At 31.7% G+C, this 13838-nt stretch overlaps 5 protein-coding genes across 5 annotated transcripts; 2 read left to right on the top strand and 3 right to left on the bottom strand.

The window, feature by feature from the left end:
* Nucleotides 1-299: 299 nt before the first annotated feature.
* LOC128392299 (uncharacterized) lies at nt 300-1889 on the top strand. The gene is made up of 2 exons (XM_053352302.1): nt 300-477; nt 546-1889. The coding sequence occupies exons 1-2, from the start codon at nt 439-441 to the stop codon at nt 1590-1592; spliced, it is 1086 nt and encodes a 361-aa protein (XP_053208277.1). The 5' UTR covers nt 300-438; the 3' UTR covers nt 1593-1889.
* A 3216-nt stretch (nt 1890-5105) lies between these two features.
* Nucleotides 5106-6404, bottom strand: LOC128392303 (N-acetylglucosaminyl-phosphatidylinositol de-N-acetylase-like). Its single transcript, XM_053352307.1, has one exon. It carries the CDS (start codon nt 6312-6314, stop codon nt 5520-5522), a length of 795 nt encoding a protein of 264 aa, XP_053208282.1. The 5' UTR covers nt 6315-6404; the 3' UTR covers nt 5106-5519.
* A 16-nt stretch (nt 6405-6420) lies between these two features.
* Nucleotides 6421-8756, top strand: LOC128392294 (nucleolar MIF4G domain-containing protein 1 homolog). Its single transcript, XM_053352298.1, has 2 exons — nt 6421-6567; nt 6634-8756. Exon 2 carries the CDS (start codon nt 6717-6719, stop codon nt 8655-8657), a length of 1941 nt encoding a protein of 646 aa, XP_053208273.1. The 5' UTR covers nt 6421-6567; nt 6634-6716; the 3' UTR covers nt 8658-8756.
* A 246-nt stretch (nt 8757-9002) lies between these two features.
* On the bottom strand, nt 9003-10759 carry LOC128392308 (muscle-specific protein 20-like). Its single transcript, XM_053352312.1, has 4 exons — nt 10534-10759; nt 10043-10167; nt 9589-9793; nt 9003-9511 (listed from the first exon to the last, which is right to left on the bottom strand). The coding sequence occupies exons 1-4, from the start codon at nt 10561-10563 to the stop codon at nt 9332-9334; spliced, it is 540 nt and encodes a 179-aa protein (XP_053208287.1). The 5' UTR covers nt 10564-10759; the 3' UTR covers nt 9003-9331.
* A 1143-nt stretch (nt 10760-11902) lies between these two features.
* LOC128392307 (muscle-specific protein 20-like) lies at nt 11903-13360 on the bottom strand. Its single transcript, XM_053352311.1, has 4 exons — nt 13069-13360; nt 12843-12967; nt 12568-12772; nt 11903-12484 (listed from the first exon to the last, which is right to left on the bottom strand). Exons 1-4 carry the CDS (start codon nt 13117-13119, stop codon nt 12305-12307), a joined length of 561 nt encoding a protein of 186 aa, XP_053208286.1. The 5' UTR covers nt 13120-13360; the 3' UTR covers nt 11903-12304.
* Nucleotides 13361-13838: the final 478 nt, after the last annotated feature.

Consider the following 13838-nt stretch of genomic DNA (forward strand, 5'->3'; position numbering starts at 1 on the left):
AATTTGAATAAAAAAAATTAAACGAAATTAAATTAGATTGCTAATTGTCAATGTTATATATTTCCGGTGACTTTGTACTATTTGATTAACAAATGATACTGATTACAATTGAGATTGAGAATGAGAGGTTTAATTGCAAACGATTTAATTGTTCATTTGAAAGTTGATTATTATCTAAATGCACTGATTGTTGTCATTGAAATCGTAACAGTATTTACATTTAATCAAATCTAAATAATCACAAGATGTAAATGGTTAGCCAAACAATTAAATGGATGAAGAGATTAATTCAATCGACCTGATAATTTGAAGATGAGGAAATAACAATTAAAATAAGAAGATAAGTTAACTGTAAATTGGCTTCATTTGATTAGATTATTTTATCGTGACAACTTGAATCAACTAATCACAATTAACCAGCAACGTTAGAGTATCCTAATGATATCGCTATCAAATCTCATCTCAATAGTTAATCAGGTAAGAAATTGTTGATTGTGACTGTTAATTTTACTAATTGTGCTTTTTTCATTGCTCTCTGTTAATAGCTGATATTACCAAAAGCTATTCTCATCAGTGTTACTCTGTTAATTGGTTATACTAATTGTACTCAAGGGATTCTGTCAACCGAAGTTACTACCAATGGTCATCAGAATGGACCTTTCATACCAGAATCACCGGTGCAATACTTGATTGATCCAAGTTTATTAACTCAATCAACGTCCATCAATTCATTGGCTCCAATTGATTTATCGAATGTTGGAAATTTATTTCAATCCGGTGATAATCAAAGACCACAGTTTATCCCGTTAGACGGTGATATCGGCAGTTCGATTGCTAGACAGGTATTACATTCGTTTGGTATACATGATGGACAATCAGAAAATCTTAATGATGGCGGAGAGATAGTTAAAGTTATCAAGAGTAAAAAGAATCAAGGATCAACAATTGTTGATGGTAAATTAGGTCAACAATTACCTAAAGGAGCAGTTCTGATATATCGTGATGGCGATGAAGGTGACGAAAGTGACGAAGGTGAGACAACCTTTTCAACTCTTAAAAGTGGAAATGTTGAAGCCGAAGAGGAACCTGAAGGTGATGATTCTGATTCTGATTCTGATTCCGATAAAGAAAAGACTACTGTTGTTAGAAGTAAAAAACCAGGTAGATTGATTGTCAAGAGAATTGTTAGAAACAAAGATGGTGAACTAACTGCTATCGATTGGGTTGAAGACAAAGGTCATAAGAAACATGGATGGAAAAATTTATACCATAAAGAGGAATGGGGAGATACTCAGGAGAAACATGATCTACTTCGGGATAAAGGCTGGAAGAAACGATTCAAGGATGATCATGGAGAAGATTCGAAATCAATTGCTGGTCAATTATTGGCGAAAAGGCGAAAGTCAAAGAAAAGTTTAAAGAAAAAGAAGAAAAAAAATCGAAATGATTCGGATGAAGAAAATTCTGAGAAAAATGATCAACATCAATTATCTAATGGTTATCGTATTCCTCAGATCTTATGGAATTATTTGTCTCGTCAAAATGGCCAAGAATCTCCAATCGAAGAGCTTAAAATATCTAAAGTAGCCTAAACTGCTTTCTTAATTATCCGTTGAGTTAATTTCTAACTTTTCAATTTTTTATTATTTCCAACAATCAGCTGGTTTGATTAATTATTTCTTATTGTCATCTTTCAACTTTATCCGAACAAAACAACAATCAAATCTCTACCTCTTCTTAATTATCGAGATTCAATTCTTAACATGATCAATCAAGGTAATTTTGACGTTTAAATTGTCAAACTTTTGTAACAATTGTGTAGATTCAATTTGAACTCTATCTCTGATCATTCAATCATAAAATGATGATTAAACTTGTTCTTAAACTTATTCACCTGAAATTTATTGATTGTTTACAAAAACCGATCGTGGTCAACATGATATCAGCAATTAACCAATATGTTATTCATAACAGCAATCAGATCTTCTGAGAATCAATTATTATTATATTCAACCTTGATATTGGAATTAGTTGAACCATAATTCTTTGTAGTGTAAATTATATTGATAAAATTATGGATCATCTGTATGATAGAAACTTGATTAGCGAAAGTATTTTTTCAAAGACTAAAGTGATCAGAATTGTACTTTTATCGTTAACTTTTGGACTGTTACCGTTTATCGTGATGTTTTCATCGAAAATAATGTTCGATTGTTACTATGAAGAAAAATTGATAAAGTTCCGTTGTTATTTGATGATTTCTACCGTTGTTGCGATCGCTGCGAAAGCTTGGATAGTTTATTCATTTTCATGGGAATACATGAAGAAATTCATTGAGATTTTCGGAAATCTACGATTAGAAGAAGATGAAGGACTTGCGAATTATGTTCGAAAAAGAATAAAGTTCAAAACATTTTTCCTTGCAATTCTGTATATTTCATTAGTAGTGTTCTTCAATCATTTTAGATTTACCCAATCAATTACCATGGAAATTGAGTTTCCTTCATTATTAGTATTCTTTGGTAATATTGTTTTGCCCATGATTTTCTATTGAATAGTTTCCTTATTGAGATGAGCATTTACCTACAAGGAGCTTTCATGTTGTTCAATAATAGAATACCTGATTTGAGCCGATTAGATGAAGTTCTTTTTTATAATGAGCTGGAAAAATGGCGTAAAATGTACAGTTCATTGATTCGCATGACACAACTTGTTGAAAAGTTTTTTCGAAAATATCTGATACTATTTTATATCCAATTTGTCATTCAAGGTTTCGGTGATGCAATTAAAATCTTTATATTGGCCGGTAAAATTCAAATCGAAATGTTCTATTTAGCATTCAATATAATTGTAGTTCTTTACATTACAAACAATTTAATTGCGGTTAACAAGCTTTCGTATGAGCGATTAGAGGATTTAAATGATTATTCATACAAATGTCAAAGTGAATTGGTCAAGAAAAAGGTAAATAAAAATAATAATTTGTTAATACACTAATCTAATTGATTACTAATCTTTTCATTGTTCATCTCCAGGTTAATCTATTCATTTATCGTATGTCCAAACAGGACATCGGATTTACTTTGCAGGTCTATTCGTTATCACACCGAACTTCATCACATCAATATTCACGTTCATACTAACACTAATTGTATCTCTACCCACATTAATAGATTTGAAATCGAAATCGTAAACATAATTGTCAACATTAAAAGTATCTAATCAAGCACAGGGTCCAATAAATTGATTTTAAACTAATCAGAATTTTCAAAATTTGTAATTTCTTTCAAGTTACCTATTACCTTTCAAGTGTCTTTTTTGCTTCAGTCGTGTTTTTGATTAGAGAAAAGTGGATTTGAATGTCGAAACAGGTACTTGGCTTAAGCGAATCGCCTGACGCAAAAAAATCTTAAGATCTGTTTAATTTCATGTCATTTAACTATTGATTATTGTAGTCCTATCAAATAGATGCATCTACGGTTAAGGTCGTAAAAGTAAAATATTATAAAGTAATTGATTAAGTAATCAAGGATTGATTATGATGGACAATCTTTAAATCTAGAAGGTGTTGCAGTTAGAAATGGTAAATTATCTTACCTTAAATTGTGGTAAGGAGATGACGATTTAATTAAATTGCTTACACTTTTTATTTTAATTCTCACTAGGAGCCTTAATTTTAAATTTTAATCTACGTGGAGAAAATCTGATGATTGATTAAAATTGACTGCGATTCTGCCATCAATCAAATAGCAGCCTTTGAAATTGAACAATCATACAGAGATATTGATGATAATCATGCGACTGGACGAGAATTAAACGAAAATATATCAATTAATAGTTCCCAAAGAAATGAAATCTCCCTGAATCAGATCAATTGGTTTGAATGAAAGAAAATTCAAATCATTTTATTATCTTTGAGTTTGAGGTGAAAATGCTGCGTTTAAATGAACGACAGCCAATCATCAATAAGAGTATCATATCAAAGCCAAAAGTAATTAAAACCATCGTTACAATATTATCGTTCGGGGCGTTTATTTATTCTGGAAGTCTAATATTCAGAGTGATTTTCAATTGTTATCAAGCGATTAAGTTGTCTCGAGCTGGATGCATCTTCTTAGTTTTCTTTATTGTTGTCAACACATTTCATGCATTGATGCTTTGTTCATTTCCATGGAAAATGCTCATTAATTTCAATGAAATTCTAAGGATACTAAGACTAGAGAACAAAGAAGATATCGTTAATCTCATCGACAGAAGGCGAAAAAATAGATCGATAGTCATAGCACTAATGTACTTGTTCTGGTCTTTACTGTTAACCTTTGGCTTCTTGAGATCACAGTGGATGAGTCAAGATTGGATATACGTTGTTCTTGGTAATATCGTTATAATTGCTGAGTATTTAGTACTTTATATAGCCATTGAAATGAGCATCTATCTCCAAGCGGGTTTCATCTTGTTCAATTCTCGAATGAGTAGCCTGGATATATCGAACGAGAATCTATTCCACGATGAACTGGAAAAATGTCGAAGGTTTTACAGCATATTGATTCGAGCGGTAAAGTTCAGCGAAAGGTTCCTTCGACGATATTTGACCTTCTGGTTTCTATCTTATACTCTTTATGTTGTCGCTGATTCGCTTAAAATATTAATCGCAAAAGAAAATGTCACTGTGGAAATAATTTATCTGAGTGTTAATTCAGTGCTCATTTTTACGTAGCAATTAACTTGATTGTGGTTAATAAGCTTTCGTATGAGCGATTAGAGGATTTAAATGATTATTCATACAAATGTCAAAGTGAATTGGTCAAGAAAAAGGTAAATAAAAATAACAATTTGTTAATACACTAATCTAATTGATTACTAATCTTTTCATCGCCCATCTTCAGGTTAATCTATTCATTTATCGTATGTCCAAACAGGACATCGGATTTACTTTCGCAGGTCTGTTCGTTATTACTCCGAACTTCATAACGTCAATATCTACATTCGCACTCACACTAATTGTGTCTCTACCCACGCTAATGGATTTGAAATCGAAATTTCAAACATAATCATCAAAAGCACGTTTCAAAAGTTTCGTAATTTAATCAATATTTTCTGCACCATTTAAGTTAATCGAACATGTATCCAAGTAATTGTATGAAATGGTCAATCATTTAATCTCTGACAATCAATCATTTACTTTATTCAAAATAAAAAATATTCATAAAAGTGTTAAAATTGATTGAATCCTTTAACTTTCTTTTTGATTTCCAATAGATTTATTCATCAATGGAAGTAAGAAGTTGTGCAATTAACTAATTTTTAACATTACAAAGATAACGAAGCCTTCTAATTATAATCATCCACAAAATCAGCGGTAGATTTTTAGAAACTTCAATGGAGATAGAGTCGAGTTTCAGTTGGTCCAGTTGTAACGTTAATTCATTGAGACAATCTCGAAGTGAAAATGTAATAAATAATTTACAACCACATTAAGTTAATTATCCAAGCAGAATGTCTTTGATAATTTATTATCGTCATCTATTGTAATCAGTCAGGGTATTCATGAACATGTATCTTGATAATATCGAGTAAACTTTTCGAAACCAGACCATTTGACTTTCATGGGCATAAAGAGCTCGAACCAACTTGAGATACTTTGAAGGTGTTAGGCCGAAAAACCATTTCCTCTGATTGGGATATTTGTGGTTCGATAGCCAATCATTAATTTCAATATCGATTAATGAAATTGGAATATCCAAAAATGATAAATATTTCCTATGAAGGGAAACACTTTCAAGGAGAAAAAATTTAACTGAGGTCGCAAGTTGACCTGACGATGAAGAGAAAACCTTAATAAATGAATGTGTATCTCTGTGATTAGGATGATGACTAACTCCAAATTCATCGAATGTAATTACATGAGTAATGTTATGATTTCTAATCTTCTCTTCCACAATCAAAGAGATTAAACTTGAATTCCAATGTTGATCAAAACCATCTCTAAATTGGTCAGTCAAGAAAAGGTTAACTTTTGGTAGACCGATTTGCTGGACAGCAGTAATCAACTCTATTGAACGGATAGCACCTAGACCATAGAAATCACCAGAGGTCAAGCACAAGATGAATATCTTATCAGGACTATTTGAGATCAGACTGACCAGTAATGGACCAAAAAACATTGTCTCATCGTCAGGATGAGCGATAACAATTAGAGTTGAAGATTCAAACCAACCTTTTGTTTCATCTTCACCAACTTTCACATCCCAATGAAGAACCAACAGGAGACCACAGAGAAAAACATAAATAACATAAGCAAAATAAAAATTCATCTAATCAGTTAATTAACAAAACAAAAAGACAACAGCAATTAAAGACAATTAAACAAAAAGTAAACAAAAACATTGGAAAAAAAATTCAAAAAAGTAAACACATGATTTTGGTTACCTAGCAACGGAATCATATGATTTTCACTCACGTTGAGTTTTTGTTTTGGTTTCAATCAAATTGTTACATTTAATTTCTTGATCAATTTGTGAATTAATTTAGTTTTGTTTAGTATTTTGTATCTGTTAATTGTCAAGGGTAAGTTTCGTATCTTTTTGTGTACTAATTGTGTACTGATTGTTGTTTTGTTTTCCTTTGTTTTAGGTTTTGTTGGATTATCACATTGAAATGGGCCGAAAGCAGAAACGTTTTAAATCTCAGGCAATTTATCTTCCGTGAATCCAAGGATGGCCTCACTTCGAGATGGTATTGACCAAGATAATGAAACAATTAGAAAATTGGAGAAAAAATTAGGATTCAAGAAGAAGAAAAATGCTACCGCTCGGTGTTTTGATGAATTCGGTTTAAGTGATGTTTGGTCGATTATTGATCAAGTTGAGAAAAAGGAACCAGAAGAAAAAGGATCAGAGGATCGTTCAAAGAAGAGAAAGAAGTTTCAAAAAGAACCAGTGGAAGAAGATGATTTCTCTGAGGAAGATGAAGAAAAAATGGACAGTGATGATGGAATGGACTCTATGGAAGAGGAAGAAAGTCAAGATGAAGAAAAAAGTGAAGAGGAAAGTAATGAACTGAAAGAAGATATTTATGGAAGATTAAAAGATAGAAAAGGAAACATCATCAAAATGGAAAAGCCGAAAATAAAATTCGAAACGTTTTCCAATGAGGAGATCGATGAAAGAGCAATGAAAAGAGTCCGTGGCCTTTTGAATCGTTTATCATCTTCTAATTTGATGACAATCTCTTCAAGTATTGAAGAAATACTCAAAGATTATAGTTTATTTCAGGTCACATTATGTTTAACGAAATGTATCAACAATCAACTAATCCAAGAAGCCTTTCTAACCCCTCAGAGATTAATCAGTGAATATGCCATGTTAATCGCTGTTCTCAATACTAATGTTGGCGATGAAATCGGTGGACATATAATCCATCAATTTATCAAACAATTGGACATCATGTTAAACCAATTAACTGATAGTAAGGAAGATGAAGAATCTAAAATAATTGATAATTTGGTTGCCTTCCTTTGCTATTTACATGCAACTGGTATTATCGATTCAAACCTTATATATGATATCATGGAAAAACTGACCAACCGATTCAATGCTAAATGTATCCAAGTAATTTTGACCACTCTGAAAATGATCGGGTTTATCCTTCGTCGAGGTGATCCAGTTAAATTGAAGAAAATGATTCTCGATATTCAATCTCATGCAGCTCAATATGAAACTCAAGACAAGCGAATTGTTTTCATGCTTGAAGCATTAGCAGCAATTAAGAATAACAATGTAAACAAATTGAACAGTTTAAACGAAGATAATCCAATTTCTTCAATTGACACTACAACCCTTCGTACCACAATTAAGAATGGATTAAGAACCAAGACTTCGGTCTCTTGTATTCCTGGAAGATACAATGAAGTAATTCAAGGTAATCGTTGGTGGATTAATGGTGGATTACTATTGGAATCATCTTCAAAGTCTGAAATCGACAAAGAATCACAATCATCATCAACATCGAAAGTAACTCAATCAACACCTTCAACACAAGAAAGTCAAGAATCAGATGGAAAATCCTCCGAACCCGATTTATGTGAAAAGTTATGTTCCAAGCTACGATTAGTTACACCTCTTCGTAAATTAATTCTTAAATCGTTGCTTAATTGTGAAGATTACATTGAATGTACCCATAGATTGGTGAAAGTTGGAGGTAAACAATTTTCCGAAGTAATCAACGTTTGTCTCCTTGTCGCTTTGAAGGAGAAAAAGTTTAATCCATTTTACATTTACCTGTTCAAACAATTAACCTGTTGTGATCGTAAATTTAAATTATCTTTACTCTATTCACTTCGAGATCGTCTCAATGAACTGGACCGTTTATCGTCCATTGAGAAAAGTAACTTATCAAAGTTAATCGTTGAACTATTGAAACTTGACGCTATTCCAATTACCGTTTTAAAAACCTTCCAATTCAGTGATTTGAGTGAAGAATCAGTTGAATTGCTTAAATCAATTTTAATTCCTGTTTTCACCTCAGATGAATCGGTTACAAGTAAAATTTTATCTAAAATGAAACCGAAAGATCCTTTCGCAATTGCGTTGAAATTGTTCATCTCATGTTTCATGGATTCAAGATACAAGGAGAAAATGTTATTTTTGAAAAGATAATTAAACTAATCAATCAATAGAGTTACATTTTCATACCAATGTACAATTAACTCAATCGTTCTGTACAATAAAGACTCATGGAGGAGAAGAAAAATTGAATCATTTCCAGAATCTGATCTGAATATGAACCTGAAAATCGGTGACATTTTCCTTAACCAAAATTCAACATGATTTGAGAAATAATCGTTTGTTAATTACAATTGTAATCAGTAATCGACTAATGATTGATCACCACAAATTGAAGGTGAATGTTACTTTTAATTGGTGAAAAGGGTTCGTTAATAATAATTAATTGTAACCAAGAATGATACTTGGCTTGAAATGATTTAAGATTATAACGGTTGGTTGTTTATTTTAGTTTTATCTTTAATTCAATTCAAAGTCAAACAATCAATCAATCAATCAATCAATCAGCAAGATTCACAGAAATCATTGAGAATCAACGTTTCTGGTTTAATGATATTCAATAATGGATATTAACTCATCTATTGGCAATCAAACAATTTGATTTACTTTAAGAAAAGGCCAGAGGTCATTTCAGAAATCAAAGTATCGATTTCAGAAAAAAAAGAGTTGATGAATTAGGATTTTAATTTGATTCTTTGGGATTTAGCTGCATTTTTGGTTACTTTTAGATGAGACTAATTAACTTTAATTGTGTTGCTCATCTTCATTTACATGTGCCTTGAATTACCAAAGTTCTGTCCACTTTGATTGGCACCTTTGTTTGAACCATATTGCAAACTAATGATTCCATCACTGGCACGGAGTTGCTCTTCACTGAAGTCCCGTTTGCACTCTTCCGAGGGCTTAGGTCCTAAATAAGGTCCATTGAAGTCGGAGTGAAGGTAACACTATGAGAAGAGATGGAAAATCAGTAAACGATCAAATTATCTTCGAACTATTTTTTTGGACCAAAGTTAAAACTTACAGTTCTTCCTAAAGCTAAAAGACATTGGGTGACTTGAGGGATGTTTCGCTTCTCAAACAAATCGACAGTTTGGAAAACATCGATCTCGGGTACTCCATAGTTTCGAGCTGCTGTTTGAAAGGTATTGATGTTTTCCATCAATTTGAAACTTGGTCCAGAAGTTGCGATTTTCTTACATGATCCTGGTGCAAGTTTGTTCATCAATCTATTAGATAGAAAAAAAATCGACAATCAATAAACACAATCATAGAAATCGATCAAAAATAAACAACAAACATCGACAGCAAATTGGCAACTAATGAATAATAAAATACGAGCCAAGAATCATCATCTTTTAATAGACGGAAAAAAACATTCAATTAACTCGAATGGCAGAGATTTAACTACGATGTTGATAGTCTACTATAAGCTAATTACTAACATGATCAATTAATTGTGACAATTTACTACTTACTTGCAAAGGATGATTCCGTCTTTGAGTACATCCTCGAATGACCCAGCGGGAAGAGGTTCGCCAACAATGGCCGCGATCCATTGAAGGATTTCTGATTCCAATTGGGTATCTCGTTTACCAGCGAGCTGTTGATTCAATTAAACAATTAAACCGAGAAAAAGTTAATCCAATGATTAAACTAATCGATGATTAGTTGAAGCATCACAACTAAAAAAGTTTTTACAAAGGCAATAGAACAATTAAAATCGCTCAATCGAAATTAGGATTAAGATTAAGATGGAGAAAAACTTTACGATGATAATGAAGACTAAGAATGATGATGATGATGATGTGATTGTAGGTTGGAACTTAAATGATTATCATGATGACAATTAGTTGTCGTGTGCAATTAAACTAACAGACCCTGAACAATACAAACAATTAAATCAACACGGATACGTTGATTAGATTAGATAATGGAACGTTTTTTTTGTCAAATTTGATTAACTTACCTTAGCGGAGACTTGAGCAGCAAGAGACATTTTCAATAACTAAATTGAGATACGATTAAGATGATTAACAACAATTGACTGTGTGTGTTGAATAGCTAATTTCAAACTGATTGTGATAAGTTGATTTGATTTAATGAACAACAATCAAGACACAGAGAAAAGTTAATATGAGCCACTTTGAGTTAACTTGGAGTAAAAAAACTCAGTCGTAACTTGTTTAATCTTGATTATCATGACTCGTCCCTCCCACCAAAGTTTACCCACCATACACATACACATACACATACACACTGTCTCTGTGGTGGTTGGGGCGAGGGTGGGATATTTTTGGCTGAAAATATCATTTACATGGGTTAATATTAACTAACTGCTACTGATTTCAAATAGTAACAGCAATTAGGTTACAAGCCAATATCTTAACAAGTGACATGATTTCACTTCCAAAACAAGATTAACCCAACCTTAATATATGTTAATCATAATCAGTGGTAATTGTAAATTCTGTAAATAAATTTACGCCTCAAAATCATCATGAATCCGCTTTGATTTTAATTGTACATAAACATTGAACTTTTTTTCCCTCATCATCGAAAGCTAATGTTAATATACACCAGTTTAATTGTAATATAAAGTTGATGGCAATCAATGAATGAAAAATCATTAGGAATTGAGAAATTGATTCAACTCATCTATTGATGGTTTTCAACTTTGATGGGACAATTTGATGATAGATTAACATTGAACTGATTGTTGATTCAATTGATCATCATGGAGTCATTTTAGTTGATCATCAATAGTTGAATTATAACTTGAATTGGTAAAAAATTGGTGGCAAATTTTTGGCATACTAATGAATATATTCATCGTAACCATGATGATAATGATGATAGAAATCTGAATAAATCTGAATCTTTCATCACTCAGATTTCATATTCATCAAGACCACAACTAAATTAGTAACAGTAACCAAATTTTGTGGGATGAAAAACAACAACAAAAAATGGGTCACCAAGATTCTGGGTTCTTCTGATTGTAATTAAGTTTAAAATATTCAGTTAGTAGTTATTAATAATTTAGTAAATGAATTAGTTGAGGTGCTCATTGGCTAAATATACAAGGAACCAGAAATCAATCCCTTTAAGTTTATTATAAGTTGATGTGTATGGTTGAAATGATTTGCGAGCTCAGGATAATCAACATGAATTTAGAAAATTTTTCCTTGATTATCAACAAGAAAACATAATTTGGCTGATTTCCAATAAACACAATCATCAAATTCATCATTAAAATCAACACAATCAACTCTAAATATCAGTAACACCATCGATAACCCAACGATGTGTTCAATTTTTTTTTCTCGCGAAAAAAAGTTAATCTTTTGGTTCGATGTTTAACTTTTAATTACAATTAATTGGTTGATACAATATCACATTGATACAGAAAGTTAATTGTTGAGGTTATGAGAAATAATTTAACTCTTTTTTCACAATTATACAGCCAAAGACTTTGAGTTTGCAACCACTTTCTAAATCATTAACGCAGTTGAATATAATCAATGAGAGATACAGTTAACCCAAAGATATGATGATAAGTCTGTCCACTAATTTAATTGGTGTAGTCTTAAAATGGTCAACTGATTGGATATCAAAAGTTATCTTTATTTGCATATCATTGACTTCGTGGATGATTTAAAAAGTGGTTGCAAACTCAAAGTCTTTGGCTGTATTATGATTACAATGAAATGAGAAAAGGAAAAAAGTTAATTGTGTCATTACATGTGTCGGAAATTACCAAAATTTAGACCTTGTTGAGTAGCACCTTTATTGGAACCATACTGTAGGTTGATAACAGTTTTACCGGCGTTAATTGTTTCCTCACTGAACTCTCTTCGAGACTCCTCAGCGGGTTTAGGTCCTAAATAGGGTCCTCGAAACTCGGGGTGTAGGTAACCCTGTAAAGAAAATGTAACACGAAAAGAGGAAAATGTCGATTATTTGTTTGATTTGTTTGTTCGGTTGTTGCTTGGATACTTACACATCGACCTAAGGCCATGATGCACTGAACCACACAGGGAATATTCCGTTTCTCTACTAAGTCAACCGATTGGAAAAGGTCAATTTCGGCTACTCCATATTTACGAGCTGCTCTCAGAAAGTGGTCAATGTTTTCCATTATTTTAAATGGAGCATTGGTCACATTGATTTTAGTACATGTACTTGGATCTAATCGGTTCATTAGTCTAAATTTTGAATGAGAAAAATTTTCCAAATCAGTTAATTGTAACAATCAATCTGGTCAAAGAAATTTACTTGCAAAGATAAACACCATTACGAAGGACATCACCAATTTCACCCTGAGGTAAAGGTTCACCAATTATATCGGACATCCACATGAGAATTTCTGATTCCAGTTCATTATCACGTTTATTGGTCAACTAATTGTAAAGAAAATCAAATTTACCAAATGATTGATCATAATCCACAAACACTAGAGAAAATTAATAACAATCTAAATTGTGATTAGCTCGGCACTTACTTTACATTGAACTTGAGCAGCAGATCCATAGCAAGCACCTCGATTAGCCATAATGAAGATGATTAGATAATCACAGTTAAAGTAACAATTAACTTAATTTAAATTCAGTAGAGTTTAGTCAACAATCAAATTCAATCAACTGATACGATGTTATTAAATTTCCAAGCTTATATACTGAATTAATGTAAGAGACTAAAAGTTTGACGCAACTTAAACACAACAACAAATGACAATTAAAATTAACTTTGGTGATTAATTTTCTCTGATTTTCTGAAGCTAAATTAGTCCAAATTGTTATCATCTTGGAAATTATAATATTTTGTTTACCACTGAGATGGAAACAAAAACAAAATAACCTGAACCTCATCTCGATTATCATAAATCCGAGTTGACGCCTTAATCCTCCTTCATAATCTAGATAATCCTTAACACCTTTGGCAAGATTAAGATGAAGATGATTCATTAACTCTCTGGATGAATAATCATTGAGGGTGGTAGAAGTGATTAAACCTTATGGAATGATTAGTAAATTGTTATTTTTAGATTAACAATTTCATTCTAGTACATTAATCACCATTTCAACCCTGATCTAAATCTCACAAGTGAATAATATGTATTCAGATTAATACAAAGATTCCAAGGACAATTGAGGCTCATATGTTTTATTTTTAATTCTTATAACAATTAAGAATTCAGTTTATTTGAAATGATAATATTTCACCTCCATAAGAGCAATTGATGAGTAAAATTAATTGTAACAATTAGCGAGT

Source organism: Panonychus citri, unplaced genomic scaffold, assembly GCF_014898815.1.
Source record: "Panonychus citri isolate SS breed McGregor unplaced genomic scaffold, ASM1489881v1 Contig00136, whole genome shotgun sequence".
Taxonomy (NCBI): Eukaryota; Metazoa; Arthropoda; class Arachnida; order Trombidiformes; family Tetranychidae; genus Panonychus; species Panonychus citri.